Below are 27903 nucleotides of genomic sequence, written 5' to 3'. Positions count from 1 at the left end.
GTTGATGTGAAAAGAAAGTCCTGAACTGGGAGGAGCTGGTGACCTAGATTTGGAGACACAAGAGAGAGGCAGAAGATCTTTTTGGAAGCAGCACCTCGTGGAGAGAGAGAAACTAAGAGAATTGCTGGGGGCCGCTTTGAATTGCCCTGGACTTTTGAGACCTGCCCCCTGAGCTGCCAAGGACTGAGGAGACATGGCTGTTTTGCTGGTACTTTGTCTGTCTGTTTTGATGTTGTTTTGCCAGATTTGTCCACTGGTGAAAGACAGTCCTTTTGTTGAAGAAGTCCTGGAACCTGGCTGTTCGCTAAGAAGCCCTGAGACTGTCCTGCAGAGAGTGAATACTGTCCACTGGTGAGGGACAGTGCTGTTGTTGCAGGGGTCTGGAGACTGTCCTGCAGACAGAGTGAATACTGTCCACTGGTGAAGGACAGTGCTGTTGTTGCAGGGGTCTGGGAGCCTTTCTGTTGGTTCAGAAGCCCTGAAGAAGGATTTTCTTGTTGTATGTTTACAGAAATCCTGGGAGAGGGCTTTGCTAATGTGTTCAGGGGTTCTAGGACTGTTCTACAGACAGAGGATAAATTCACGAAGGGACTGGCAATGTATCTTATGGCCTTGCTAAGCCTTGTCTCCCCAGGAACTAAGATTGCTGAGAACTTGCCTGGTGTCAAGATGAAGAAAAGACCTCCATTTGGGTATTAAGTGCTGTGTTTAAACTTGATGTAACTCTGGGGTAGATTCAATTGTGATCCAGGGGTGGGGAACTTTTGACCTTATGTTTGGAAACTAATCTCCATTTGAGAAGAGGGGCTTTGTGGTGGACTTAATTAAGGTATAGCCTAGGGGTGGAGAAGTATTTAGAACAGAGACTTTGTAATTGATTGAATGATTGGAAGGTCCTGGGGTGGGGTAGTACTTGGAGATTATTTAATCACATTTAGTAAATGCTGTATTTGGAATGATGTCATGTTTTGATCTTCTCTGTTCTTGGTTTGTCACTGAATAAAATGGAGAGCACCTATGCTGGTATTTTGAACCTGGGAAGTTGCCTTTCTTTTGGCATTACATTACAGATGGAAACCCAGGTTCTATGATTCTAAATCTGGCATTCATTTCACTATTCCCACAATTCTGACGTCCAATTTAGTTGGAAAAGTTTTGACTATGAGCACTATAACGTACAAAGACAAGCCTAGGTAGATTTAGAACTCAACACTAAACGATCATAGGTAGTAGGCAAAAAGGTAGTAGTTGGTGTTTGGGGGAGTTTTTTGGTCATAATATGTAAGAAATCCTAGACTCACAGAGTGACAGTAGTATAGATTCTAACTCCATATACTAAGATGTGGAAGACTCTGCAATCTGTATCAGTGTAAGGATATTCACATCAATGAATCATAGACCACTAAATTATATGGAATACATACTGGCTCCCACCTGGGGCTATCCTCTTCCAAAGTGCCTGACAGACAACAATTACTTCTTACTCCTTTGCTCTCCCCTACCCAAACCTAAATGCATCCCTTGTCACATCTCAGCTAGGCATTAGAAAAGAAACCTAAATTAAATAAATTAATCCACACTAATGATAAATGACTCATATGTCATACTCTCTTAATCCTGCCCTTAATATTTCCCTATTAATCCAATTTGCTAATTAGGAAAATCTTCGAGCTATTTTGGTGGGTGAGGATCAAAGTTCATACATAGGCCTACTCAATATACCTGAAGAGAAAGGGGGGGAAAAATGCACCTCTAATGGGCAGCCCAAGCCCCAACTTCCAAAAAAGATTCCAGTATGAAAAAAGGAGTAGCATAAATGTCTATGTAAAGACCACAACCACTACTGAGCCCTTCTGTCTACACAAGTATTTTTCACTTGAAGGAAGAGTCAGTGATTTATTTCTATTTTCCCTTTGATTCTTGTATGGAATCTAAGCAGTCTAAATATTTTTTAGCAAGCAATGGTAAAACATGAGGATGAGGGGGTTTTCCACAGTAGAAAGGGTATTATTTTGACTTGAGTGTGCCCCAGAACCTCATTGCCTGATTTGCCTTCATGTCTAACATCTATAGAAGCTGTATTTCTCATCTAGTGGATTTCAAAGTGTCCAAACTACAGTGAATACTTCCTAGAAAGAGGGGAAGGAAGTTAAGCCTGGCCACCAGTAAATGGTTTCTTCTACACTATGAAACCAGGGTTCTTCAGAGGAACCTCAAGATGGTATACTGCTCTATAAAGTTACCACACAGAATATGCTCTCTAGATTCTTGTTTCTTAGGCAATCCATAGTTTATCCCCAGGATTAGAACCTAATCTGTTCCTTTGTCTTCCTGGGAATTAAACTATAGCTCACTATAGCTACACTATAGTATACATAGCTAAACTATAGCTCACTATAGCTCACTGAATGACTTTGACAACAGTTTTATTTCCCTAAGGCACAAAAGAACCAACTCTTATTAAAGCCATTTCCAACCACAGTTCCATGGGGGTTCCCCAGGCTGGAAAGAGAAGAGAAACAGAATCAAAATATTTTAGCTACAGCTTCTTCCTCCCTGAATGCCTATGAAGAATAATAATGATATTGCATATTATAATATATAACATATCATAATATATAATAGATCACTCATACTGCAATAAAGTAAATAATACTTTTGAGTGTTCCACTATAAAAAACTAGAAATTTTTAGTGTCCTAAATACAAAAAACAGATTAAATAAGATAAATTCTGTTCAATATGTCTAATCTTCATAGTTTTTCCCTCATGGAATAGTTATTTGATCAAAATTTCTAAAACATGAGAAGGAAAAGTGCTCTTAAGAGAAAAGAAAATACATATGCAAAGAATAAGCCAAGGTGGTACAGAAATAAACTTTCAGAACCAAAACAAAGCAAAACAAAAAATAAAACAACCGCCACACCCAACCATTTCACTCCAATTTAAGAGGAAAGGTAAACAAAGATACCATCTGATTTAATCACCTATAATAAATGCTCTTGGAAAAACAGCAAAGTAGAAAAAAAATGCAAGTACTGGCTCCAAAAAAGTTAAATAAGACAAGCAGAAAAGATTAATAATGAAAATACTTTTTAGAAAACTCATTCAGAACTGAGGAGATATCATAATATATTGATGCTAAAATAAATTTAAGATTTTAAAAAATAAAAAAATAAATTAAGAAGCTATTACACTTCCAACCTCAGTAAACTAAAGAACACTCCCCCCCAATTTAAAACGCACAATAAAATCCAGGAGCATAGGTCATTGAACAATAATGTTACATAAATTTGAAAATAAATCATGCCATAAAACACGATTAATTTTTGAAAGAACTGTTAAGTTCAGTGAATAGAATGCTTAATTTTAGAAAATAAGTAAGTTTATTAAATATTAATTTTTATTTTAATTAGTATTGATAAAGTACAGGCTCTGGGAACCCCCTTGAACTCTCTTGGAATCTTCCTACTCCATCAAGCATTTGCCTGAGGCCATAAACCCTTTATTATGGCCCTCCTTTGTCCAGCAACTTCCCACCCTTAATCCTCCCAAAATATCTATACCCAAATCTGTTACACCCTAGAACTGGCATAACCCTCCATTGTCTATCTCCAGGTAGCCTCCAGCTATTTCCCATCCTTAATCTCTGACCTCATTTGACTCCTCCTGAAGACCCTCCCCAAACTCCTCCTCTAGACCACCCCTAGATTCCTCCCACAACCTTTCTGTATATAAAACTCCATCTTGTCTCCATGAAAAAAAGGTCAGAGAATTATCTAGCTATTTCAGATGTTTAAGAGTCTACCCATTATGGTAAACCTTTAATAAACTTTGCTTTTCTTTGGCTGAGAAAAGACTTGAGTCTAATTCTTTCAGCAGGACTTGGGGTGTTGGTACTTTGGGGTCTTGCACACCCCTAAACCCTACCTCAATAGCATTAATTTAAATATTAGTTAAATGTCTGCATTTAAAGTGGTTTGTGCATAAGTATTATGAGATTTAAAACTTCCTAAATAAGAGTAAACAAACAGAAAATAATAATTGACTTTAAAGATAGTATACCTAGTTTTCTACATGCTGTCTTCTCCATCAGCATATGAATGTCTACAGGACAAAGGTTGGTTTTACCTTTCTTTATAACTGACCATTTTTACATCCCTGGCAATTAATAGTCTGCCTAAGCAAGTAGTAAGCACTTAATGAATTCTTGATGACTGACTTATTGCCCACTGAGTACACAAAGAAATTCCTTCTTTTACTCAAAAGTATTTCTCAAAGATTAATATCAGTTAATTTCTACAAATTTAGTATTTTAGTAATAATAATAATGATAACAGTTAATATTTGCATAGTACTTACTATATGTCAGGAACTATGCTAAGTGCTTTATAATTATGAGTCCTATTATTATCCCCATTTTACAGATAGGAAACTGAAGCTAAGAAAGGTTGAGTCAACTTATCCAGGCTCTCACAGCTGGTAAATATTTCCACAGTGCCACCTAGCTGCTTCATTTTAAATTCACTAGGTGAGTTGGGGTTATTTAAAAGAGACTTTAACATTTACATTTCTTTAAATTGAGAAATTATGCTTTAATTTCATCTGTTCTGTAAATTTAGAGTTCAGAATATTAAAAACAGGATTGTAAATGAGTTTCTGTTAAATATGATAATTCTACAATAATCTAAAAGATAGGGAAAATGCTACCCATGAAGAACTTTAGTAACCTTAAAATTAATGCCTTTGAGGGTCAAATAAGAGGCTATAGCTAATTAATACAACAGAACTATTACTAAACAAGGCAGTTAAATGAAAATATAAAAATTAAGATAGGAAACGATCTAAACTTAAAGTGAAGAAATAAGCTGCTTCAATAAAAGATTGCTATGGTGTTATCTGTATATGGCAAGCATTATATATACATACAAATATACACATGGGTAATAATAATACATAAATTATCTGACTTAAAATATTTCTCAAGGTTTTTGTGTACAATCAGAAAGAAAATGAAGCAAGAATGAGTCAGGCTTGGGGCAGCTAGGTGGTGCAGTGAGTAAATCACCCGACCTAGAGTCAGGAGGACCTGAGTTAGTTCAGGCCTGAGACACTTAACACCCCCACAAAAATACTAGCCATGTAACCTTGGGCAAGTTACTTAACCCCAATTGCCCTCCAAAAGGCAAAAAAAAAAAAAAGGAATGAGTTAGGCTCTAGGTCAAAAAAGCTAGTAAAAATATTGTATTCTAATGTTTTTATTTGATTAAAAAGTTCCATAACAACATTATTATTCCTTTTTTTATCCCCAACAGAAATTAGCATAATACCTTGCACATATCAGGCATACAATAAATGTCTGCTAAATGAATGCATAAAGGATGACATAAACATAAATGAACAAAGGTGTTTTAACTCTGCACTCTCATCAGACTATTTTGGAGATCTTTATTTCTAAAATGTAAAATATGGATGATAGAGGGTTTTTTCTTCTATTTAATAACAGACTAAAATAAAGCAAAGATAGTAAGAAGACTCACGAGCATTTATGCCAACCTCACCAACAGACAGGATAGGATACAAGATAAAGAGTAGTTTGTCTCTTCCCATCACTTATTTCCTATACTTTAGACTTCTGACCTTCTTTCTTAGAGTCCTAAATTCTTCTCATACTTGCAAAACTTAGGGTTTTCTATAATATTTTAAAATATGTTCATTTTCATTTGCATGTTTTATGCTATATGCACATAAAATTCTGATTTGGACCATCAATAAACTGTTCTAATACACACATACATACTTTGGGGAATTATTTTTTTCTCCCCCCCGCCCCCAAAAAAACTGTTAATAAGAAAACATATACCAAAAGGGGGAAATTAAGGGGAAATTTATATACGTATTTATGACTTAAATTTTAGTTTTATGGCCTGGTTTTGATTAATTGTCCCAGATTGTTTTGAAGGCTGTGGCTCCAACTACTGCTATGTATACTGGAAATTACATTGATTTGTGGCTAAACATAGTCATTTCTTTTTTTTTTTTTTTAAGCAATCGGGGTTAAGTAACTTGCTCAAGGTTACAGGGCCAGTTATTTCTGGGTGTGGTGCTGAGTATTTGAGCCCAGGTCATCGGGACACTGGAGGAGCCCGGTGCTCTTACTTGCTGAGCCACCTGGCTGCCCCTAAGCAATTGGGGTTAAGTAACTTGCTCAAGGTTACACGGCCAGGTGTTTCTGGGTGGGTGCTAAGTGTCTGAGCCTGGGATTCGATCTCCAGGTCTTCTCAACACTTGCTCTTACTGGCTATGCTACCTGGCCGCCCCTAAACATAGTCATTTCTTAATATTTTATTAAAATGGAAAATTATTTGAAACCTAGAAAAATGATCTATTCATATACCATATTTTCTAATAATCAGGGTTTTCCACAATTTGGCAAGTAAAGGGTACCATGCTCCCTGTCACTCAGGCTCAGAGAGTTGTCATCCTCTACTCCTCAATCTGTCTCATTCCTTCATATCCAATCAGCTGTCATTTCCTATCATTTCTAAATTCTTAGTATTTCTTACATATGTTCCATTTTCTCTTTTGACACTGGTACAACATTGGTATAAGCTATCTTCATGCCCTCAGGGCTGCGCTACTGCAAGCCAACCAACTGAGGTCCCAGCCTCAAATCTAATTGTCTCTTCTCAGTCCTTATCCTTCTTGACCTCTCTGCAACCTCTGCTATTGTTGATCACTACCTTCTTGATGCTCTCTCCTCTCTAGGTTTCTCTCTAGGTTTTTGTGTCACTATTTTTCTCCTGGTTCTTCTCTTACTTGTCACAACACAGTTTCTCAAACTCCTCTGCTGGACCTTCATCCAGGTCATGCCTGTTAACCTGAGTATCCCCAAGGCTCTGTCCTAAGCCTCCATCTCTTCTCCCTCAATGATATAATCATAAAAGCTAACCTTTATAGAGCTCTTATTATGTGCCAGGCTCTTAATTAGTTTCAGCAAAAAGCACTTACAATTACTATGGCCTTTCATCCTCACAACACTGAGTAGGTACTAAAATTAGCCTCATTTTATAGAAGAAACTGAAGAAAAAGAAGTGAAGATGCCACACAGCTACTAAGTATCTGAGACTGGATTAAAACTCATGTCTTCCTGACTTCAGGTCCCACACTCTATCCATTAAGCCACCTTTCCAACATAATCTCCACGCATATGATTCTCCAATCTAACCTAACCTAACCTTTAGTCCCATATGCTGATTGGCTACTGGACACTGTAAACATATAAATCTTAAACTCAACGTGTCCAAAACTAAGGTCACTATCTTTCCCTCCAAACCTGCCTGTCTTCCATACTTCTCTATTACTGTGAAGGGTGCCATCATAACCCAAGTCACCTGGACTAACAACCTTGGTGTTATCCTTAAATTCTCAATCTGTCTAGCTCCCACTCTATATCCAATCAGTGGTCAAGACCTCTCATTTCTACCTCCGTAAAATCTCTTACACAAATCTCTTCTGTTCCTCTGACACTGTTACCACCTTGGCTTAAGTCCCTCATCTCCTCACACCTATATTATTGAAATAGTCTATTGGTTGGTCTTCCTGCCACAAGTGCCTCCCAATTCCAGTCCACGTCATTCAGCTTTCAAATTACCCATCCTAAACAAAACTCAGGTTTGACTATGTCACTTTCTTATTCACTAAACACCAGTAGTTACCTATTGCCTCCATGATAAAATATAAAAATCTCTATTTGGTTTCAATGCCCTCTATAACCAGGTCTCTTGCTATCTTCCCAGTTTTATTACATTTTATACACCCCCACATACTCTATTATCCACCTACACTGGCCTCCTTTCTGTTTCTCAAACAATCTCTCACAACACCAAGCATGTTCTCTGGTTATCCCCTATGCTTGGTACACTCTTCCCTCTTCTCTACTTGCTAGATTCCTTCAAGTCTCAATTAAAGTGACACCTTCTACAAGAAGCCTTTCCTGATATATCATAAAGATAGTGCCTTCTCTCTATTGATCATCTCCAACTTATCCTTAATATATGCTGTTTGCTCATAGTTTTTTGCATGTTTTCTTGTCCCATTGGATTATGAACTATTTGAAGACAGAGACTATGTTTTGCTTTTCTTTGAATACCCAGTGCTTCTTCTGAGACATAGTATATGCTTAATATATGCATGCTCACTGAATCAATAAATGTATGGAGTGCATTAGGTCCCCTTTAAAGGAAGTCTTACAACTGAAGATAGAAGGCCTCTTCTCAGGGACAGTCCTAGCTACAGAGAGGTTGGCCTAAATGACCTGAGTTCCTTTCTAACTGATGCCTACAGTTCACTTACCTGCACTGATAGGTAAGGGAGGACAGGAGAGAGACAAGGCATGCTGGAATTATTCACTATTATTAGCTCCAAGTATTATAAGAAACGTTTATGTGTTTCTAATAATACAGCTTGAAGGTAACCATGTAAAGACACACAGTATAAACAAACAATTTTCCTCTCATTATTATGTCAACTGAGTCACATTCACAATGACTGTCATAAGGCTCAAAGTCAAGAAATAACTTTGATCTTTTCATTTCTGTAGCCACTATGTAAACTCAGAGAAGAGCAATAAAAGCTATAGTACTAACAGAGAATAAAGAAAAAACAACTGTTCCTTCCTATGGAAATCATAGTGGTTGAAATAATATAGTAAGGAAATATGACTAGTCATACTGCAAGGGAAATAATCAAGGAAGCTACAGCAATAGAATTTAGGAGCTTTTACAAAGCATATTATTTCTAAACTCACATATGGCTCTATCAAGCCTTAGGCAATTAACTTTATTGTGATTAAGCTATTATTGGTCAATGGTAACCATCACCACTAAGGCCTCCAAGCTTGCTATTAAGGAATAGGAAATTTTTAAAGATTTTCTTTTTCTACAAATGTAATCCCCTCAGAGGGGAAAAAGTAATTTTAAAAACAATAGGAAGAAAACTTGTTTAAAATTAGACTAAAACTAAAGGCAATTATTCTAGAATTGAAAAGGAATATCCTAACAGAAGTATGGTGGGAGTAACATCACTTGAGCCAAGAGAAAAAGCAGTAGGGTGTAAAAAAGCTATAGGCAACAAGTTTAGGTGATTGGATGGTGAATTAAAACCCTTAATTCTGGAACAGAACAAAGAATTATTTCTAATTAATGCTCCACAAACACATTAAATACTTAGACATATACCCTAAATTATATTTATTAGATACTTTCTTTAAAGAATTCACAGAGTATTAAGGTTTGGCTGGCAAAAAAAAAGACAAGACCTTCTGAATATCGCATTACAATTTCTGAAATAGACTAGTCAGTGTAACTTATTCTTTATTCTTTACAATTTTATTTGCATAACAAACAATATAAATCCCTTTTCATTGCACTGAAAACTGAAAGAATTTCTTAGTTAGCTTTCTTTGTACATTTGGCATATTTCATGTGCTTTATACTCCAAAAAAACTTTTCCCTTCTTAATTAAACAAATTAAAAAATAAAAAAGATAAAACAAACGATGACTACAATTTAAGGTTCAAAATTATTTAGGTAAAATATATTTTAAAACGAAGATTCCTTAAGTAAGTTACAAAAGGAAGAATATTATTAAAAATCTCTTTGGAAATATAAATTACGAGCTTTAGATTACCCTTCATTAAAGAGACCTCTATAAGGAAAGTAATTAATTCAAACAGGGTAGTAATTTTGCTTCTCTTTCCTGTCATGATTTTAAACATATCTTATAAAAGAAAAAAAGGCAATAAGTTGATTTTAGATGGTAGAGGACTGTTTTTTACTTTGACTTCTCAAAGTTTAGCACAGTGTGTGGCACATGCTAAGTACTGAAGAAATATTTGTTGACTGCTTTTTAATTAAGGAGGGGACAATAAAGTAGTTTGTGAATTTTCCAAGTTCAGAAGATTTTCAGAAGAACAAAGGAAAGAATAGACCAGAAAGTCAAATTGGCTAAAGATATTACTGTTTAGATAAATTTCAGGATGAATTCTGAAAACTACAGATATGCTCTCACTCTAAGAAATTCAAGTATCCAAAATATAAACTCATCAAACGTATTAAAATTTCACAGTGAAAGGCTTTCTGCTTTACCATAAGACTGTAATGGTTCCTTTAAGAGCTAATTACACTGTCTATAAATCCTTCAATTTACAAAACTTCAAATCATAGTCAACATTCAGACAAACCAACAAAATTAAACCCAGAAAAGCTACATGTTAGACTAACCATGACCCAAATTCACATAGTTCAATTAGCTTCATGATAGCTTTATGAATACTGTGCTCCAGCCACAAAGCTAATCCTGTACACTGAGTTTGGTGTTAATTACTAAGGAGTGAACTTAAAGGAAGAAAAACTACTACACCTAGGTGGCGCAGTGAATAGAGCACTGGCCCTGGAGTCAGGAGTACCTGAATTCAAATCTGGCCTCGGATACTTAGCACAAAAACTAGACATGTGGCCTTGGGCAAATCACTTAACCCCAATTGCCTTCCAAAAAGCAAAAAAAAAAAAAAAAAACCCAAACAGGTTTTAATGCATACATTCTATTTTTTCCATTATCTAAAACTCCAAAGCTACATGTTCCCTGGCTTTATGTAAAATAAGCTAAAACGGTGAAAAACAAAACAAAACAGTTACTTTTCCCAAAAATACTTGCATTCAGAATATTTACATATATATATATTTGTTTTGCAAAACATTTTGACATTTAATATTTGTATTAACTGAATTTTCCTTTCTCCTCCAGCTATGTGTTTCATTATCAATGTGTGATCTTCCTGGGATCTTTAATTCATCTTCCTGGTTATGAATACATAAAAGTGGTTCCCAGATCTCTCTGTAGCCTTTGTTTTTTCCTCACCCACATTTCTTCCATCCCCATACCCAAATCCCAAGGCCAAATTTGCTTAAGATTAACAGGATATGATACTGTTTGTAAGGGAGAAGAAAGAGGAACTAAGTAATCTATTCACATCACTCCAACCATAAAAACAAAGGTATTACATGCTATATCTCCCTATTTTTGTCTACCAGTGGGTTTTTTATCTTATTTTTATCAATTCAAAGTTAACTTAGTACTGTGAAAGAAACAAATGATATGGTCATCCAATTTCAAAAGAATTGTAGGTTCAAGAAACTTGTTGCTAGGTAAGTGTACAAAGAAATAATGTTGTTATTGTTTGACTTAAGAATTTTAATCATTGCAATGACCGTGATATCAAGTCCTGATGATATGATATGATAATGATCTATGCTACTCATCTCCTAACAAAGTGGTGATGGATTCAAGATGCAGAATGAGACATACATTTTTGGACATGAACAATGTTAAAATTTGTTTTGCTTGACCATGCCTATTTTTATAAGCATTTTTTTCTTTAAATTGGGGCTTGGAGTAGAAAGAAGAGAAAATAACTAATTAATTGAAATGTTGAGTAAAAAGGTGGAAAAAAGCTTAAACACAGAATTCATTATTATACCCTTCCCACCACCTCAGCCTCAGATTTGGGCTTCCAGTCTTAGGCTACCAAGTCATCGTTTTTAGGCAACAAGAAAGAAAAAAGGTACAAGATTCAAAACAAATTATCATCACTACTACAAAAATCTCACACATAAATCCTGCTGAAAACAGGCAGTTCATGACAATTCATATTATCATACTGAAACATTCAAAGCACTGATGACAGAAAATACCTTCTGAATATCAAGCTCTAAGACTAAATAGAACTATGCAGTCTCTTAAAGAAGCAGGTCATTATTAAACCATTCCAGATAAATAGAACTCTACACCTTTGCAAAATATTTTTAAAAAGGAAATATTTTTAATAAAATTATTAGAATCTTTAACAACATACAGAAAAAAAGGACTGTGCTCCTGCTGGATAGTTTGTTTTAAATTAAACTTTTTCAATTCCCTCTATGCAACTATAATACTCCATGTTAGAAGTGAAATTAGAACAATTATTCTAAAAACATCAAAAAGTCACTAACATGGAACTTAGCCTCTAGAGTCCAAGTGAAAATAAAAGAGATTCTTGGCACAAACTATTTAACTTATAAAACAGCCCAACCATTTCTGGCCTCAAATATAGACTGACCACTGACCATTTGTTTCTGGTATTTAGAATAAGTTTAAGTCCAAAGAACTTTACAATAGAACTCTCATTTGCCAGATTTATGAACCCATGGACTTATGTTACATATAAATGTCCTCAACAACCATCAGATGGCAAGCAAAAGGAGAATCAAGAGTGAGAATCATAGGAAGGGACTGCTATGGAAGTATTCAGGAAGTGGCATGGGAACTAGATTGTTTCATGCTGAAATAAGAAGACAAAGGGCCAACAATCTACAACACTACTTAAAGTTAAGCTTATTTCCTCAAATCAGATCTATCTTCAATAGAGAGAACAGGTGATAACCAATCTTTTACAAAATTATAAGAATTCAACATCCTTGAAGATGGTACATGGGTAAGACAGAAGAATCTCCTCAAAATGAGTTCCATTATGAATTAGAATGAAATGTAGCAAAAAACCCCAAGATTTTTATGATAAAAGAGACCATTTGGCATGATGCTGACTAAAAGAAGAATGATTGTCTTCTCGAGGGCCCTTCCAATACAGTGAATAAATTATATTTTAAATCAGGAAGTGCTAAAGATTCTTGACTTATGGCCATATACCAATGGATCATCAACTACAGGAAGAGACAGTACTGAGCAACTTAGTAAATAAAAGCTCTAAAATCTTCCCTTTAAAATCCCCTTATTAGACTATTAATGAATATATTATTTGCAAAGAAAACATACAAAGCTAGATATCAACTTGCTTTGCAATCAAGAAAACTAAAGCAATAATTCAACTGGAAGAATTAATCACATAATAGACACAATAGTAGTCTCAAAAAATATATATATGTGTAAGAATTAAATGATAGCCTTGTAGGATGATATCTTTTAGGATATAAACTAATCCAGACACATTAGGCTCAAAAAGTGGAGGCTCCTGAGGGTAAAGACAGAGAGGGGAAAAAAAAAGAGTTGAACACTAAAACATTCCAGTGTTAAGAAGATGTCATTTTGTCCTCCATCTTCATACAAAGACAGAACGAGAGATGTTTAGGTTATATATAAGAATTCATGTCCTCGCGTAATGGTAAATTTAAAACTGAAATAGGAATCCAAGGGAGGTGGCAAAGAAATGTGACTGACAATATATATTACAGATAGTTCTGCCTTGAAGCAAAACAATAGAGATGAATAACTACAGAGCCTTTCATCTCCAGAACTATATAAAAAAATTATAAGTTACATGTTTGTTTTCTTCATGGGACACAAATTCATGTACATTATCTTGCTAATTCTTTTCCCTAATCTTCAAATTGTACAATTCAGTGCTTAGTATAGCGCCTTGCACGTTGTAGATATTTAATAAATGCTATATTGATGACAATAAAAAATTGACATATTATTTTGAGGCAAATATTTAGTAACAGAACTCCACAGCAATTCCTACTTCTATATTAGCCATTTTGGTCAGAGTACTTTAATGATATCAGATTACTATTAAGTACATCTCTTAAAAAAGCAAGAAAGAATAAAGTATTCTCCCTATAACAAAACCATAAAGGTTATGTGAATTACAAAAAGTCAAAAATCAAGTCTGTTTCACAGTAGGAACAAACCACTGAACTACCGATTTTCTTTACATAATATCATATTGCTACAAAAAAGTAACTCAACAATGGATGGTAGTTGCATTAACTCTGGAGTTACTTTTTTGTTCACTCTTTTGTTATTTTATTGAAATACATATATTTCTCTTATGGGGGCAATATTATCAAGACTGCTATAATACACTCCTATAAGCTGAAAAAGCAAAATGCATAATCATATGGAACAATGAATTTTTTTACTCCCTAATTTTATTAATTTTTCTCCATCAAAATTACCTAATGTGGGTATGCTATACATGTATATAAATTCACGACATTTTCCAATATTGGTATCTAAGTAAAACACTGATGCTCCTATATATCACTTCCCTTTTAAATTAACTTAACAGTAAATGAAATTTCATATACGGGCTTTCTCATTTCATATTTTATGTCTAACATATTTTATTCTAATATATAACATTAAATTGAACTGTATTAACTGAATTAATTTTAGATACAAAAAGAACTTTTTTAAGAGTTTGCTTCTCAAATCAGATAGACAACTCCACTAAAACCTATAATTATTACATGGTTTTATATTTAAACTATGGTCAGATCATGTTTTCCCTGAAATGTAACTACAAATAGCAAAAGTCTGGAAAAAAAAACACTAATTGATATGCTTGTTGCCCTGTGCCCTGACAATAGCATTACAAAGCAATTTCACTATTTAAGATAAAATTATATACCTTTCAGTCAAATCATTATATAAATGTTTTCTCAGTATTCTTTTCAATTAAGCAGAACTTCTACAGGTAACCCATACAAACAAAAAACATGCAAAGGTGGTTCTAGGTCTAAATATTTACACTACATTATATCACAGAGGTTTGAACTGAAAAGAATTTTTGATAGCCTATCTAGCAAGTCTTTCTTTCAGTTGCTTAGGAAAGTTTAAGTGTCTTTAAAACTTTATATTATCATTTCAAAAGTTAAGATTCAGGTTTTATGGTTTATTTTTTTTAAGTACACCACCAATGAGCTCCAAAGATTAAATATCAATAATAATATATAACAAAGAAAACTTACCAGACTGTTGTTTCCATTTGACTATCATTGAGTTGACGATTGTCCAGTTGTGCAAAAAGAGGAAAAAGTACTTGAATACCTCCAATTGAGTGAATTGCACTGTGAATTGAGTGTGTTACTATAGCTTTCACATCCTATGTTTAAAAAATATAATATGTATTAAATATTTAGTTAATATTTTTCACAAGGATACACTACTATATATTAGTAAATAATATACATGCAACACTTTTAAAAATAGCCTGCAAATTTTAATATAGTATAGAATAACATAATATCATATAAAAAATACAAGTAAGGTCATATATTGAGTTGGACATAAATCAAGAAGGGACCTGACAGGCTTTGTAGGCCACCCCATCATTTTACAGTTGAAAAAACTAGGACCACTGAAAATTAAACCTGAATGTATGAGTTGGCCTAGGTGGAGTTTGCGATCCTTTGCTACTCTCAGATTCTCTAATTCTATAAACAACTTGCCCAATATCATCCTAGTAATGTATCAGAATTGGGATATGACTCCAGGAACTTTGACCACATAGTCATTATACCATATTACCTTCATCAAATAACTAAGATATACTCATCTAATCAATAAAATTTTAAATTTATATCAAAGAAGTTAATTAAAATAAACTAGATGCAACAGCTATGCAATAAAGGATACTACATTTGCTACTAAAAAGTGATAAGGTAAATTTTGGAATAAGAAGAAAATTCTATCCCAAGAAAATATTAGGTAATTATTAAACTTAGACAAGCCAAATAAAAGAGGACAAACATTATAGTAGTATACATTAGACTGTGATAATTTAAACACTGAACAGAGCAAGAAAACTCACCTGGAGCATGAGAGCATGTGGGGAGTGTACAAAAATAGATGCATTTTCTTTGGGTGATGATTCTAGGCATAGCTGAGCATCAGTAGCCTTAGCATTATACGTAAAGGCAATACTGCTTGCAAGTTTCCCATCATACAGAACCTGTTTATGATGTTCAGCAAGGTGAATATCACTCTCAGATTTAAATTTGAAAGTGCTCTGTAAAAAACAAAAGGAAAATAAATATTCTGAAATTAAAAGCAACATATAATATTCAGACTTTTTGTTTTCAATTGACAAGCATTTATTTTCTCTCCCTGAAACCTGCCCCCCTCACTGGATTAAAAAAAAAGCAAAGCAAAATCCATGTAAAAAATATGCCTAGTTAAGCAAGACAAATTGCTTCACTGGCCATGTCCAAAAATACTATCTAATCTATGCATTCTAATTCCAATACTTCTTAGTCAAAAGGTGAGCATCATGTACCATCATTGCTCCTCTGGAACTATGGTTGATCTGTATTCATCAGATTTCTCAAGTCCTTTAGAAGTATTTGTCCTTACAATGTTATCATTGTATAAATTGTTCTCCTAGTTCTGCTTATTTAATTTATTTCTGTATTAGCTCATAAAAGTTTTCCTACGTTTCTTTCAAACTTTCACTTTATTAATTTCTTATGGCACAACAGTATTTCATGACATTCCCATTTTTTTTCAGTCCTTTCCGAATTAATAGCCACTCACTTATTTCCAGTTCTTTGCCATTATAAAGAGAATAAAGATGAAAGGAGGGAGGGAGCTAGGCAGGAAGAAAGGGAGGGAAAGAGGCGGAGGGAGGGAGAGAGGGAGGGAGCGAGGAAAGGAGGGAGGGAGGGAGGGAGGGAGAGAGAGAGAGAGAGAGAGAGAGAGAGAGAGAGAGAGAGAGAGAGAGAGAGAGAGAGAGAGAGAGAGAAAGTATACATCTTTTTCTTCTTTGGCCTCTTTGGAGTATAGGCCTGGCAGCGATACCATTGGGTCATGCACAGTTTAGTAAAGGGCATTGTTCCAAACTGTTGTCCAGAAGGGCTAGGCTAATTCACAGCTCCACCACAAATCACTGTGTTTATTTTCTTGCACCTCCTTCAACAATTGTCATTTTCCTTATATGTCATCCTTGCCAATGCAGTTGGTGTAAAGTGGAAAATCAGAGTTGATTTAACTGGTATCTCTCTGATTATCAGTGATTTGGAACTGTGTGATAGTTTAGATTTCTTCCTTTGAAAATTTCCTGTTCAAAACTTCTGACCATTTATCAATGGACAAAGTGCTTTCTTATTTTTATTAATCTGAATTAATTCCTTGTGTATCTTAAAAAATAAGTCCTTTATCATAGAAATTTACTGCAATGATTTTTTTTTCCTAGAAAGCTTACTTACCTTCTAATTTTAACAATTTTGGTTTTGTCCGTACCAAAATATTTTAATTCTGTAAAATGAAAATTGTCCATTTGATACAAAGGTATACAGGTAAATGTTTAACAAATGGCTCTCCAGAGGGAAAAAAGTATATACATAACAAATTTTTAAGTTTAATATGCATTATTAGCATTTTCTCCATCACTTTATGTTTAGGCAATCAACAAAACCAAGTCAAGCCCTAATTTATAGTATTTGCCTTATTTCTGAGGTGTAAATATGCATGCTGAAAATTTAATAAATTTAACAAAATTTAGCAAAATTTTGAGTTACACTTCAAGCTGGTGCCACCATACTGCTGATTTTATCTTTTGTGATTTCCTCTAATCCCTTTTTTATCATTAACTCTTCCTCTATCCACAGATCTGACAGGACACATCTTCCTTGTTTCTCTAATTTGTTTAGCATGTGGCTTTTTAATATTTATGTAATGTATTCATTCAGAACTTAGCTGATGTGAAGTGCTGGTCTAAGCCTAATTTCCGCCAGACTGCTCTTCATATTTCTCAACAGTTTTTGTTGAATATTAAGTACTTAACTCTGTAGGTCCAGTTTCTGGCTTAATCAAACTCTAAGCTACTAGATTCCTTTAGCTTCTGTATATTGTATTCCTAATCTTTTCCACTGATTGACCTTTCTATTTTTTCTTAACCAGCACCATGTCATTTTGATGATAATTGCTTTGAAGGATATTTTGAGATCTGGTTTCTTTCTTTCCTATTTTTTTTTCATTATTTTACTTAAGATTCTTTTGTCCCTCCAGATCAGTTTTGTTATTGTTTTTCTAGTTCTACAAAATTTGGTAGATGGACTGGCATAGCACTGATAAAAATAAGCTAATTTAGGTAACACTGTCATTTATACTCTTTAAATCTGAAGGATAAAACACGTCATAGATGAAAACTGCAATTCAACACTACTAGATTTAAAATCTTCTAAATACATCTGCAATGCATTATCAAGGTACAAAGGTGGCCCTGGGTTTTTTAAGATTATGTCAGTCCCATCAGATATAATCAAGCGGGAAAGGCTTTTAGTATGATTCCAAGACTAACTTAGCTCTGTTTGGAGAAGCTCATCACAAGACTGGCCACAGTAATTTTGAAAGACTAAGTACCAAACACCAAGTGTATAGACAAAAGAAGTACCCTCATCAAGAAGTAAAGGAACTGCAACCTGCATGAGTACAAATAATGATAAAACAATGACTCTTTTGAAGTATAAAGTATTTCAAGTAATGAAATTTAAATTTATTTTCTTGATCAGGTCTTAGTAGAAATGAAAAATTAGGATCAAATGATCAATTTTTTTTTTTGCTTTTTGGAGGGCAATTGGGGTTAAGTGACTTGCCCAAGGTCACATGGCTAGTTTTTGTGTTAAGTGTCTGAGGCCGAATTTGAACTAAAATCCTCCTGACTCTAAAACCAGTGCTCTATTCACTGCGCCACCTAGCCACCCCACAAATGATCGATTCTTGTGTAAAGGCATAACACCATTTATTTAGTCTGCTCTGAATCCAATTTAACTCTCTACCCTTAAAAACTATAACTTGCTTTAGTTCTTTCCTGATCAATTATTCCCTGATTAATTCACCAAAGCAAAAACCTTCAGTTAAATATCATAATGATGTCATATTTAGAAATTTACAGTACCATAGAGTTGATTATTTGAAAGTCAAAACTGTCTTTAAGGTACACCAATCTGATATGCAGGATTATTTATCCACATAAGAAAAAAAAGACAAAAAAAATTAGGGAAGTCAGGTTTTATCCTAGAATCCTTGGGTGTGGCCTTTTGACCCAGTCCAGATTTTACAGAACAAATCCTTTTATTAAGGAGATTTGTTCTGTAAAGTTTGAATTCAAAGGGCAGCATTTGAGGATCTAGAGGGTCACATATGGCCTCAAGGCCACAGGGTCCCCATTCCTGTTCTATTCAGACAAATAAGGAATAGGATATGAAGAAAAAAAGCATTTTTTTCCATCTTCCATGATATTTCCAAAGATTTGGGGGCAAATACAGGAGGGAGAGAATCCTAGCTATGTATCTGATATGCAAATTAGCACAGGAACAAGCCTTTATATAATTCTTGAAGAAATCATGTTGGAATAGAAACATGATAAGAAATCAAATGATGAAAACACATTAGGCCATTTTAAAACTCTGAATCTTTTTATTACTAAACAGTGATTTCATGTAAATATTATATGGTACTAACAAAAGACAACTAGATGTGTTATGACCTGAAACTGTTTCACAAGGCAAGAAAAAATAACAAGGCAGAGAATTTATACCAAATAAGACAAGGGGCAGTAAAAGCCAAGGATGTTACTATCATCTGTCATGGCATATCATGACATAACTAGAAATAAAGTGGGATCCTATGTAAATGTTGTACATGGCTAGCAAAATGGCACAAAAGGAAGCAAGAGTAACTATCAAGATGAATGGTCACTAAGAGAACATGTATAGAATGCAGCCATTCCAGTAACTCTCCTCAAATTCCCTCTACTCCAATTCCAAATTTAAATACTACCTACCAAATCTTCAATACTGTAAATAACAGTCAATAAAAATTTAGTCCCCAAACAAGATGTGTGAAGAAAAATTAAGTTAAATAGAACTTCCCCTCCTTTAATGGATATAGGTACTCCAGCTAAGTTTGCTATGAATTCCTATTAAATAATCCATTTTCTCACTGATTTCAAAAATATGAACTTTGCTACCTGGTAAATATTCTGAATCAGACATAAAAATTATACTTAATGCAAGGAAATTTATAAAACACCTATGTAAAAGAAAAGGAGCAATGAGATAATAGTAACCTGGGAATCACAAAGATCCCTATAGGCCCTACCTCAGACATGTAAAACCTGTTTGACCAGGGGTAAATCATTTAACTCCCAAATTTCTGGATAACACTCTAAGACTATGAATAACAGACAAGATGCTGATCTACACGGGTAAACAGTTTCCACATCAGCCGTTTCTAATGCCAATGAAATCAAAGGAAAAGAGAAGCAAAAAAACTTTATATGAAATATTTTAAATGACTATTTTATATAAAATAAAACTTACTCAAAGTAAAACATAGTAACTGAAGAAAATTTAACAATATGGTCATTTGATTCACTCATATTCTTCACAAAATAGCAAAAAACAATAAATCTCATTTAACATTTAAACAACTTTAATGATATCAACTGTGATCCTGTTAAATTTGTTCCTATTTTGCATTTCACTAGAATTTCCTGGTCTCTCTCCAGGAAGTTCACCTAAAGAAAGCTCTGGATAACATCTCTGTGATATGAGGATGCAGAACAAAGAACTCATTGTAGTATGACAGAAAACTCAGTGGACTAATAATAAATCAGGATGAATTAGGGTCCTTCACCAAATCTGACATTAACCTTGTGACCTTGGTTAAGCTATTTAATTTCTATGGGTGCTGGTTTTCTAAATTTTTTTTAAATGGACTTGAAAACTCTTTCAGTCCTAAAATCCAATCTTCCTTACCAAAACCGCCCAATCCTTGCTAAACCATGAAGATTTGTTCAATTTTCTGTGCAATTTAATTGTCAGACAACTGGCAAATAGCCAATAATCATCAGGAAATTACTCTAGAATTTCTGTGAAACATGGTCACTAAAATCTACACCAGTGGTCCAGTTTCCAAAGAATAAGGTTACAATAAAAAATAGTCTAGCAAGGAAAAAGATCCTGTATCAGTAAGCCCAAATATTCAAAGGACTAAGCTTAAACTAATTACAATATAAATTAGAGTGTTAATGAAAGACTGAATGATTTAATCATTTGATTGACAGCTCATGATTTCTTTATTAACAATCCTCTCATTTTGGACCATGCTCACAAATGTGTTACTTTCAAAACATGGCAACGATCATTACCATAATGTGGCAGTTCAGTTGGCTGCAAATAGAGGGAGAAAGGGCACAGTTATAATATAACTATGCTACAAAATCCAAAAAGCCTGTATCATAAGTACTATTTTTATAAAGTATATTTGATAGTAAACTTAATTTCCAAAATTTAAGGTTTTTTGATAAATTATTTATTTATTTTTAGCTTGCAACAATTTCAGAGTTTTAAGTGATAAATATCATACCCTACACTTCAGTCAATAATATACTTTCAAGCAAAAGAAAAAGTGTGTTACTTTTAAATCTCAAGTAAGCAGGCTCTTAGCACAAATAATCATGTCATTTCAAGGACAGCTGTGAACTACAATTTAGGCAAAAATCTTCGTTTATTAAATCTAGATAGTTCTTTAATCCCAGGATTGTTCATGACTCCTTAGGTCAACTGGAAATAATACTATGGTAAGGAGGACACAACAGGCACTTAAATGTATAAAGTGAATTGAAGTCAATAGATTTAACTCCTCTATAAGCCAAATGACACAGTTGTTCCATAGCTACAGAGTACACCTATGACTCCAGCCAAATTTCTTACAAATGGTATCAAGAAGAAGAATCCAGAGATATATAAACAGAAGAAAACAATCAGTTGAAAATTAATTTCTGTGGTTAAAAAAAATCAAATCAAAACCCATGCCTTAAAGATGATCATAGAATCACAGGATCACAGATTTATAAATAGAAGTCATCTAGTCTAAATCCCCTATTTTCCAGTGAGGAAACATAAGATTAAGCTACCTGCCCAAGGTCACATAGGTAGTCAACATCAAAGACAAGATTTGAACTCATGTCCTGACTCCAGAGATAGTATATTTTACACTGTATCTCATTACCTCTCCCTCTCAATAATACAATATGATAATCTCCTTATATAAAGGACAAAATTATTACAATTCCATTACTGATGTGGTATTGGCACATTCAAAACAGCAAAATTCTTTGCCTAAACAAAATACAACTTTTTATATTTTAATATTTTAAAACTTGTTTCAAAATATAGTAGAGAAAATCAAAAGGAAAACAGTACTGAAGAACTTCTGGCATGATATATTACTTTCAGAGAATAAAGAAATATTTCTAAAAATTTGGTACCTCTGCTTCATGTTACTTAGAATTTATTACTTCAATACTAATTTTTATTCAAAATCTATTTATACCAATACAGTATAACAGGATTAAGGACTTTGGTGAAAATGTATTTTATACTGTTTAGCATTTTGGATGTCATTATTTTCAATGTGAATTAAATGAAAACATCCTATTTCCCTAACATTATACAAACTGGAGATTTTCCAAAGTCTTTGTATCTAATTTCTTTTTTGACACAACTTAGTGCTAAGGGTCTGCAAACTACAGAATACTAGAAGCACAATAAAATAATTATAACCCTCAAAAGGTATAAAAGTATGGGAAAGATTCTATTATAAAACAGAAAGTTAACTAATTCATACAAAATATTTTAGTTGTATTAAGTTCTTCATATAGTTTTTAATAAGGCTGTGGGGCAGAGAGGATTGAAGTTCAATTATTTCAACAAAAATTATTTCAACAAAAGAAAATGTTACCTTCATTTCCACGCCTTTACTCATTTCCTTTGTTACCTCTAATGATCTAAACAATATTAAATCTAAACAACAGATCTAAACAATATTAAATCAATTCACACAAGGATTTTTAAAAATTTATTTTAGTTCTCCTTATTGCATTGTTTTAACAATTATTTTTCCAGTCTCATAAAAATAAGTGTTATCAGTTTTATTATTTTTGAATAGCAGGCTAATAAAATATTTTGTCAACATTATAAAATTCAATGAAGGGTAACCACACAAGAACATGGGGGTGAAAAATGCTTAATGAGAGAAAGAATAATGGAAATTTTATACAGCATAGAATGCCACATTTTAATTCCAAAAGTTATCATTGTTTCTATTTAAATTTTTAAAAAGAACTTACATTAGATACTATTCTATATAACATTTTATATCTGCAGTTTCATATTGCTCATAAAAATTTTAATAAGATACTAATTACCACCTTATATCCAGGTCCTAACTGATGTATTGCAAATATCTGTGCTGGGTTGAGTGCTTCACTGAATACATAAACTGCACCAAGTTGACCACAGAATACTCTATTTGCATCAGCAGTTTCTGAAGATCCAAGAAAGCACTTATCATAGCTCTGTTTAAAAATAAAAAAGTACATATATAATGTCAATTGCACTATTTTTCAATGATATGTAAACAAATTATTTTTCCTCTCATTACTATAAAACATAATGTGGTGTCATAATAAAAAATAATTAAGATCAGATAAACCTTTGGCAGTAGTTTTCTTTAAATAATGCTCACATTTTTCCTACTTAAAAAATGAAATGTACTTACTTCTATTTTCAATATTCATTGATAACTTCTCAAACAATGATCACCACCATCTTAGTTCTAATCACACCAAAATAGTAAAAATAAGTGACAGGCAAAAAGCTTAAAAAATAATATAGAAAATAAACTTACATCATTTGTATTAACATGCCAGGCCATATCACCATATGAAACCAGCTGACCATTAACATAACATCGTATTTCACTATTTCTCCAACGATTGTAGATATGGACAATGCTGATCATGTACCACTTAAAAAGGAATTTAAAAAGAAAAAGGAAATAATGTGCATAAATAAATTTTAATAACTGCAATAAATAAAAATTATTAAATGCTCAGATCTCATAAAGATGATAAAACCCCATTTATCATAGAAAAATAATTACAATTCAAGTTTAAAGCAACTGATACCAACTATATTTCAGACTAGTCAAAACAGAAAAGTAGTTTGCTTTACCAAAACTGCTAACTGCTAAATATTTGTGAATTGTTTTTGGATCTTTGTTATCATAATTAGGTACAAATGAAGAGGAATAGATGAAATTAGTCCCTAATTTATGGGTATTGTTTAGTAAAATTTTAAAAACTCTTTCCAATGGAATGTTTTATATGAAAGCTAAAAAAAAAAAACTAAGACTTTATATTATAAAAGCAAATTGCACCTCTTCTCTCTGAAACTTCTTTTTCTGATCTCACTATTGCTGTTAATACTGATAAGCTCAGTTATACTCGGATCTTCTTTATTATCCAACTGCCCTGAATGCCAAATTTAAAAGTTTTACCAACTGTATCTTCAGAAAAGATCTTGCATCTGTCTGTCCATTCCATTCCAAATGCTAACACTTTAATCTAGGTCTAGACTTTTTCTAATAGTCTCCTACTCTCAAGTTAATGAGGGAGAAAAGTAAAACCTAACAAGATATATGCAAAATAAATTGGGGATAGTTGCAGAGAAAAGGCATTAAAATTGAGGAGTGGGAAACACATCTTTCCCATCGTGGAATGGGACTTTGAATGAGACTTGAAGGAAATCAGGGAAAGCAGGAGGCAGAGATGAGGAGTTACGTGCATGAAGGATAGTCAGTAAAAATGCCTGGAGCAAGGAGTCAGAGAGTCTAGTACAATGACCAGCAAGGAGGCCAGTGTCACCAGATCTCATATCCAATGGACTATGAAAGGATGTATAAGGATGTGGTCAGATCAGCTTTTTCAGATAGCTAAGGGGAAGATAGATTGGAACACAAAGAGACTTCAGGCAGGGAGACCAACCAGTAAGTCACTGTAATAGTCCAGGTGTGAGGTGATGATGGTCTGTAGGAGGGTGGTGGCAGTATCAAGTGGAGAGAAGAAAGCATATAAAAGAGATGCTATGAAGACAGAAACAAAAGGATTTGACAACTAATTGGATGAGGGTGGGGGCAGGATGAGAGCAACTGGGTTGTTATGGGTGAAATATAAGTTGAGAGTCTTGGTAACTGGGAGAATTGTGGTGCCCTGGAAAGTAATAGGGAAGTTCAGAAGAGGGGAGGTTTAGGGGGAAAGATAATGACTACAGTTTTAGACATATTGATTGTAAGATGCCTATGAGATATCCAGTTTGAGATGTCGAATAGGCAGTTAGAAAAATGAGACTTGAGGTCAGAAAAGAGGTTAAGACTAGACAAATAGATCTGAAAATCAAATAACTGAATACATGGAAGCTGATGAGATTATCAAGGGAAACAGTATAGAATAAGAAGGACAAAACCTCAGGAGACACTTACAGTTTGGAGAAACCTTGAAAAAGATCCAGCAAGAGAGACTAAGAATAATAGACAAACTATGTTCTCTCTCTGAAAGCAATTCAGAAAGGCAGGAGAACAAGAAGAGAGAAGCATCACAAAATTCTAAAAAGGATAGAATATCAAGAAGACAAAGACTGAATGTGTCAAAGGATATAGAGAGATTCAGAAGGATGCAGACTGAGAAAAGGCCATTAGATTTAGCGATTAAAAGGGTAACTTTGGTGAGAGCAGTTGCAGTTGAATGGTGAAGGCAAGAAAAGTAGACCCCTATCTCTATGAGAATAGGCTTAATAGAGTTAGCCACAAGGGTGAAACAGACTGTCATCCCATTCTTTTTCTGTTTTGCTCTCACATAAAATTATTAAAAGATCTTTCTGTCTAGATCCAAAAAAGAAGTAATGAAGTATTTTCTTTCTTTATAAACCACTGCCAAGAAACCCAAGGAGGAAAATTGGTGAAATATCACTAAAATAGCAAATATAACACTTTTGCTATATGTTAAAGGAAGCTGGGAAGCCATCTTTACTGCTGCTAAACCCTATCCCAAATGACATTACAGGCAGCTTGACACTGCTAATTGAGGTGCAGATCTGAAAATTTATAGCATACACCATATTTATCTCTGAAGCCTGAGATGGTTATAAACATAACTCCGTTATCTTCCCCCACTATTTCGTCCTTCGCCTCACCTCACATCAAGAGGTATCCCTTCTCTTTGACAAGGTTAACTACTCTACATTCCCCCTTGATTCTATTCTGTACTATTCTCATTCAACAGACTGCCTTCTCTACCATCCTCACTTTATCACTGATTTTCATTTCTAAATACTATTGTCTCACTGATGCCTGCCCAACATGTCTCCCCCATCAAATCCATTAAAAAAAACCCCTCAACTTGATTCAACTATCATTGCTAGCTATCATTCTCTATATTTCCTGCATTTGCAACTATAGTTCCTAAGAAAACCATTTACAATCAATGACTCTACTTCCTCTCCTCTCACTCTTAAACCCTCTACAATCTAGTTTTTAACCTCAACATTCAATGAAAATGTTCTATGCAGTTACCAATGATTTCTTCAAGTTCTTCTATTTAGCCAATTATGGCTGCTTTGAAGACTATAAATTGTACTCCCAAAATCTGTATTTCTTTTTTTTAATTACTTTTCTTATTTTAAACTTAAATACAAAATGAGAAAAGAAAAAAAAAAAACATTGCCATGTACACAGCAGATCATGAGGGTATTCAGTATAAAACAATACATTTCCATTTGAAGAAAACCTACATAATAAAAACTACACAATGTTTTCAAAACTACCCAGCTCTTTTTGCCTCTTTATTGGTTTACTTTTGTTCTCTGCTGTGCATTTTTTACTTTATTTTTTTTTCCTGTCGCTCCTCCCACCACCCTAAAGATGGCTACAATTAAACAGGATATATGTACACATACATAAATATCTATTAAAATACACATATACATTCATACATATATATATGTACTATACTTATTTCCATCTAGCATCTGATTCACTAAAAGTGGATAGCATGTTTCTTTATAAATTCAAATCTTTCCATGTTTTTCTATATCAACCAGCTCATAAAAATTGACTGCACCACAGCAATATTCCAAACCAACCACATCATGTCTGAGGGACAGATAATCTGAAAGTTTTTTTCATAAATTTTCTACATACCTTCTATTCATGCCTATATAGGTTTTTATTTGTACAAGAAAAATTTTAATTTAAAATAATGGAAATTATCATTTTTTTACACTTTATAACAATGCTCTCACCTTATAATAGAGTTTAAAGTCAAATACTGCTGAATCTACTTCCTTTACTATTTCTCCCCTGGTTTCTTTGAAGTTCCTGATCGTTTGTTCTTCCAAATGAACTTTATTATTATTTCTTCTAACTCAGAAAAAATATTTTTTTAGTAATTGGGATAACATTGAATAAATAGATTACTGAGGTAAAACTGTCATTATACTGGCTTTACCAACCCGTGGACAATAAATATTACTACAATTAGTTAGATCTGAATTTATTTGTATAAAAAGTGTTTTATTTTTATGTTCATATAGTTCCTGTGTCTTTTTTGGCAGGTATACACTCAAGTGTTTGAGACTATCTAGGTTATTTGAAATGGTCTAAAGCATACTGCATAATGTTGCTGACAGTATAATTTCTCTATTTTTTACCTCTGATTAATTGTATTTTAACTTTGACTTTGTCTGATATCATGATTACTATCCCTGCTTTTTTCCATACTAAATTCTACTCCTGTCCTTTATTTTATCTTTGTGTGTACCTGTCATTTTTATAGCATTTCCTAAAAGCAATATATTGTTGAATTCAAATTTTTAATCTGCTAGTCATTTCTGTTTTATGGGTAAATTCATCCCATTTACATTCTAAGCTATAATTATTTATTGTATATTTTCCTCCTCCCTATTTTTTGTATCCTTGTCACCCTATTTACTTTAAACCTCCTCACTCCTTTACTTTGTTTCTAACTACTACCTTACCCCCCATTCCCTCACCTACCCACCCCTCAAAGAGTCTTTCCCTTATCCTCTTCCCGAGCCCATGCCCTTTGCTGTCTCATTTCCTTCTGAATTTAGAAGACGTTTTTACCCTTCTAGATATATATGTTGTTCCGTCTTTAACCCATTCCCAATGAGAGTACTATTCTAGAGTACCTGTCCTCCCTACT

General features: G+C 33.7%; 1 protein-coding gene across 3 annotated transcripts in view; it reads right to left on the bottom strand.

The window, feature by feature from the left end:
* Positions 1-27903, bottom strand: part of NBEA (neurobeachin) — an 809664-nt gene that overhangs the window by 642217 nt on the left and 139544 nt on the right. For all 3 annotated transcript variants that reach the window (XM_069079971.1, XM_069079972.1, XM_069079973.1), the window contains exons 7-10: positions 23532-23651; positions 23053-23199; positions 15649-15846; positions 14807-14940 (exon numbers count right to left, since the gene is read on the bottom strand). In XM_069079971.1, coding sequence (XP_068936072.1) covers positions 14807-14940; positions 15649-15846; positions 23053-23199; positions 23532-23651 — 599 coding nt within the window. The remainder of the gene's footprint in view (positions 1-14806; positions 14941-15648; positions 15847-23052; positions 23200-23531; positions 23652-27903) is intronic.

Source organism: Petaurus breviceps, unplaced genomic scaffold (genome assembly GCF_028583685.1).
Source record: "Petaurus breviceps papuanus isolate PSGF00001 unplaced genomic scaffold, PetGlider_PUasm1.0 91133, whole genome shotgun sequence".
NCBI classification, from domain to species: Eukaryota; Metazoa; Chordata; class Mammalia; order Diprotodontia; family Petauridae; genus Petaurus; species Petaurus breviceps.
The sequence above is the reverse complement of the archived record's forward strand: the minus strand, read 5'-3'. Positions and strand labels throughout refer to the sequence as shown.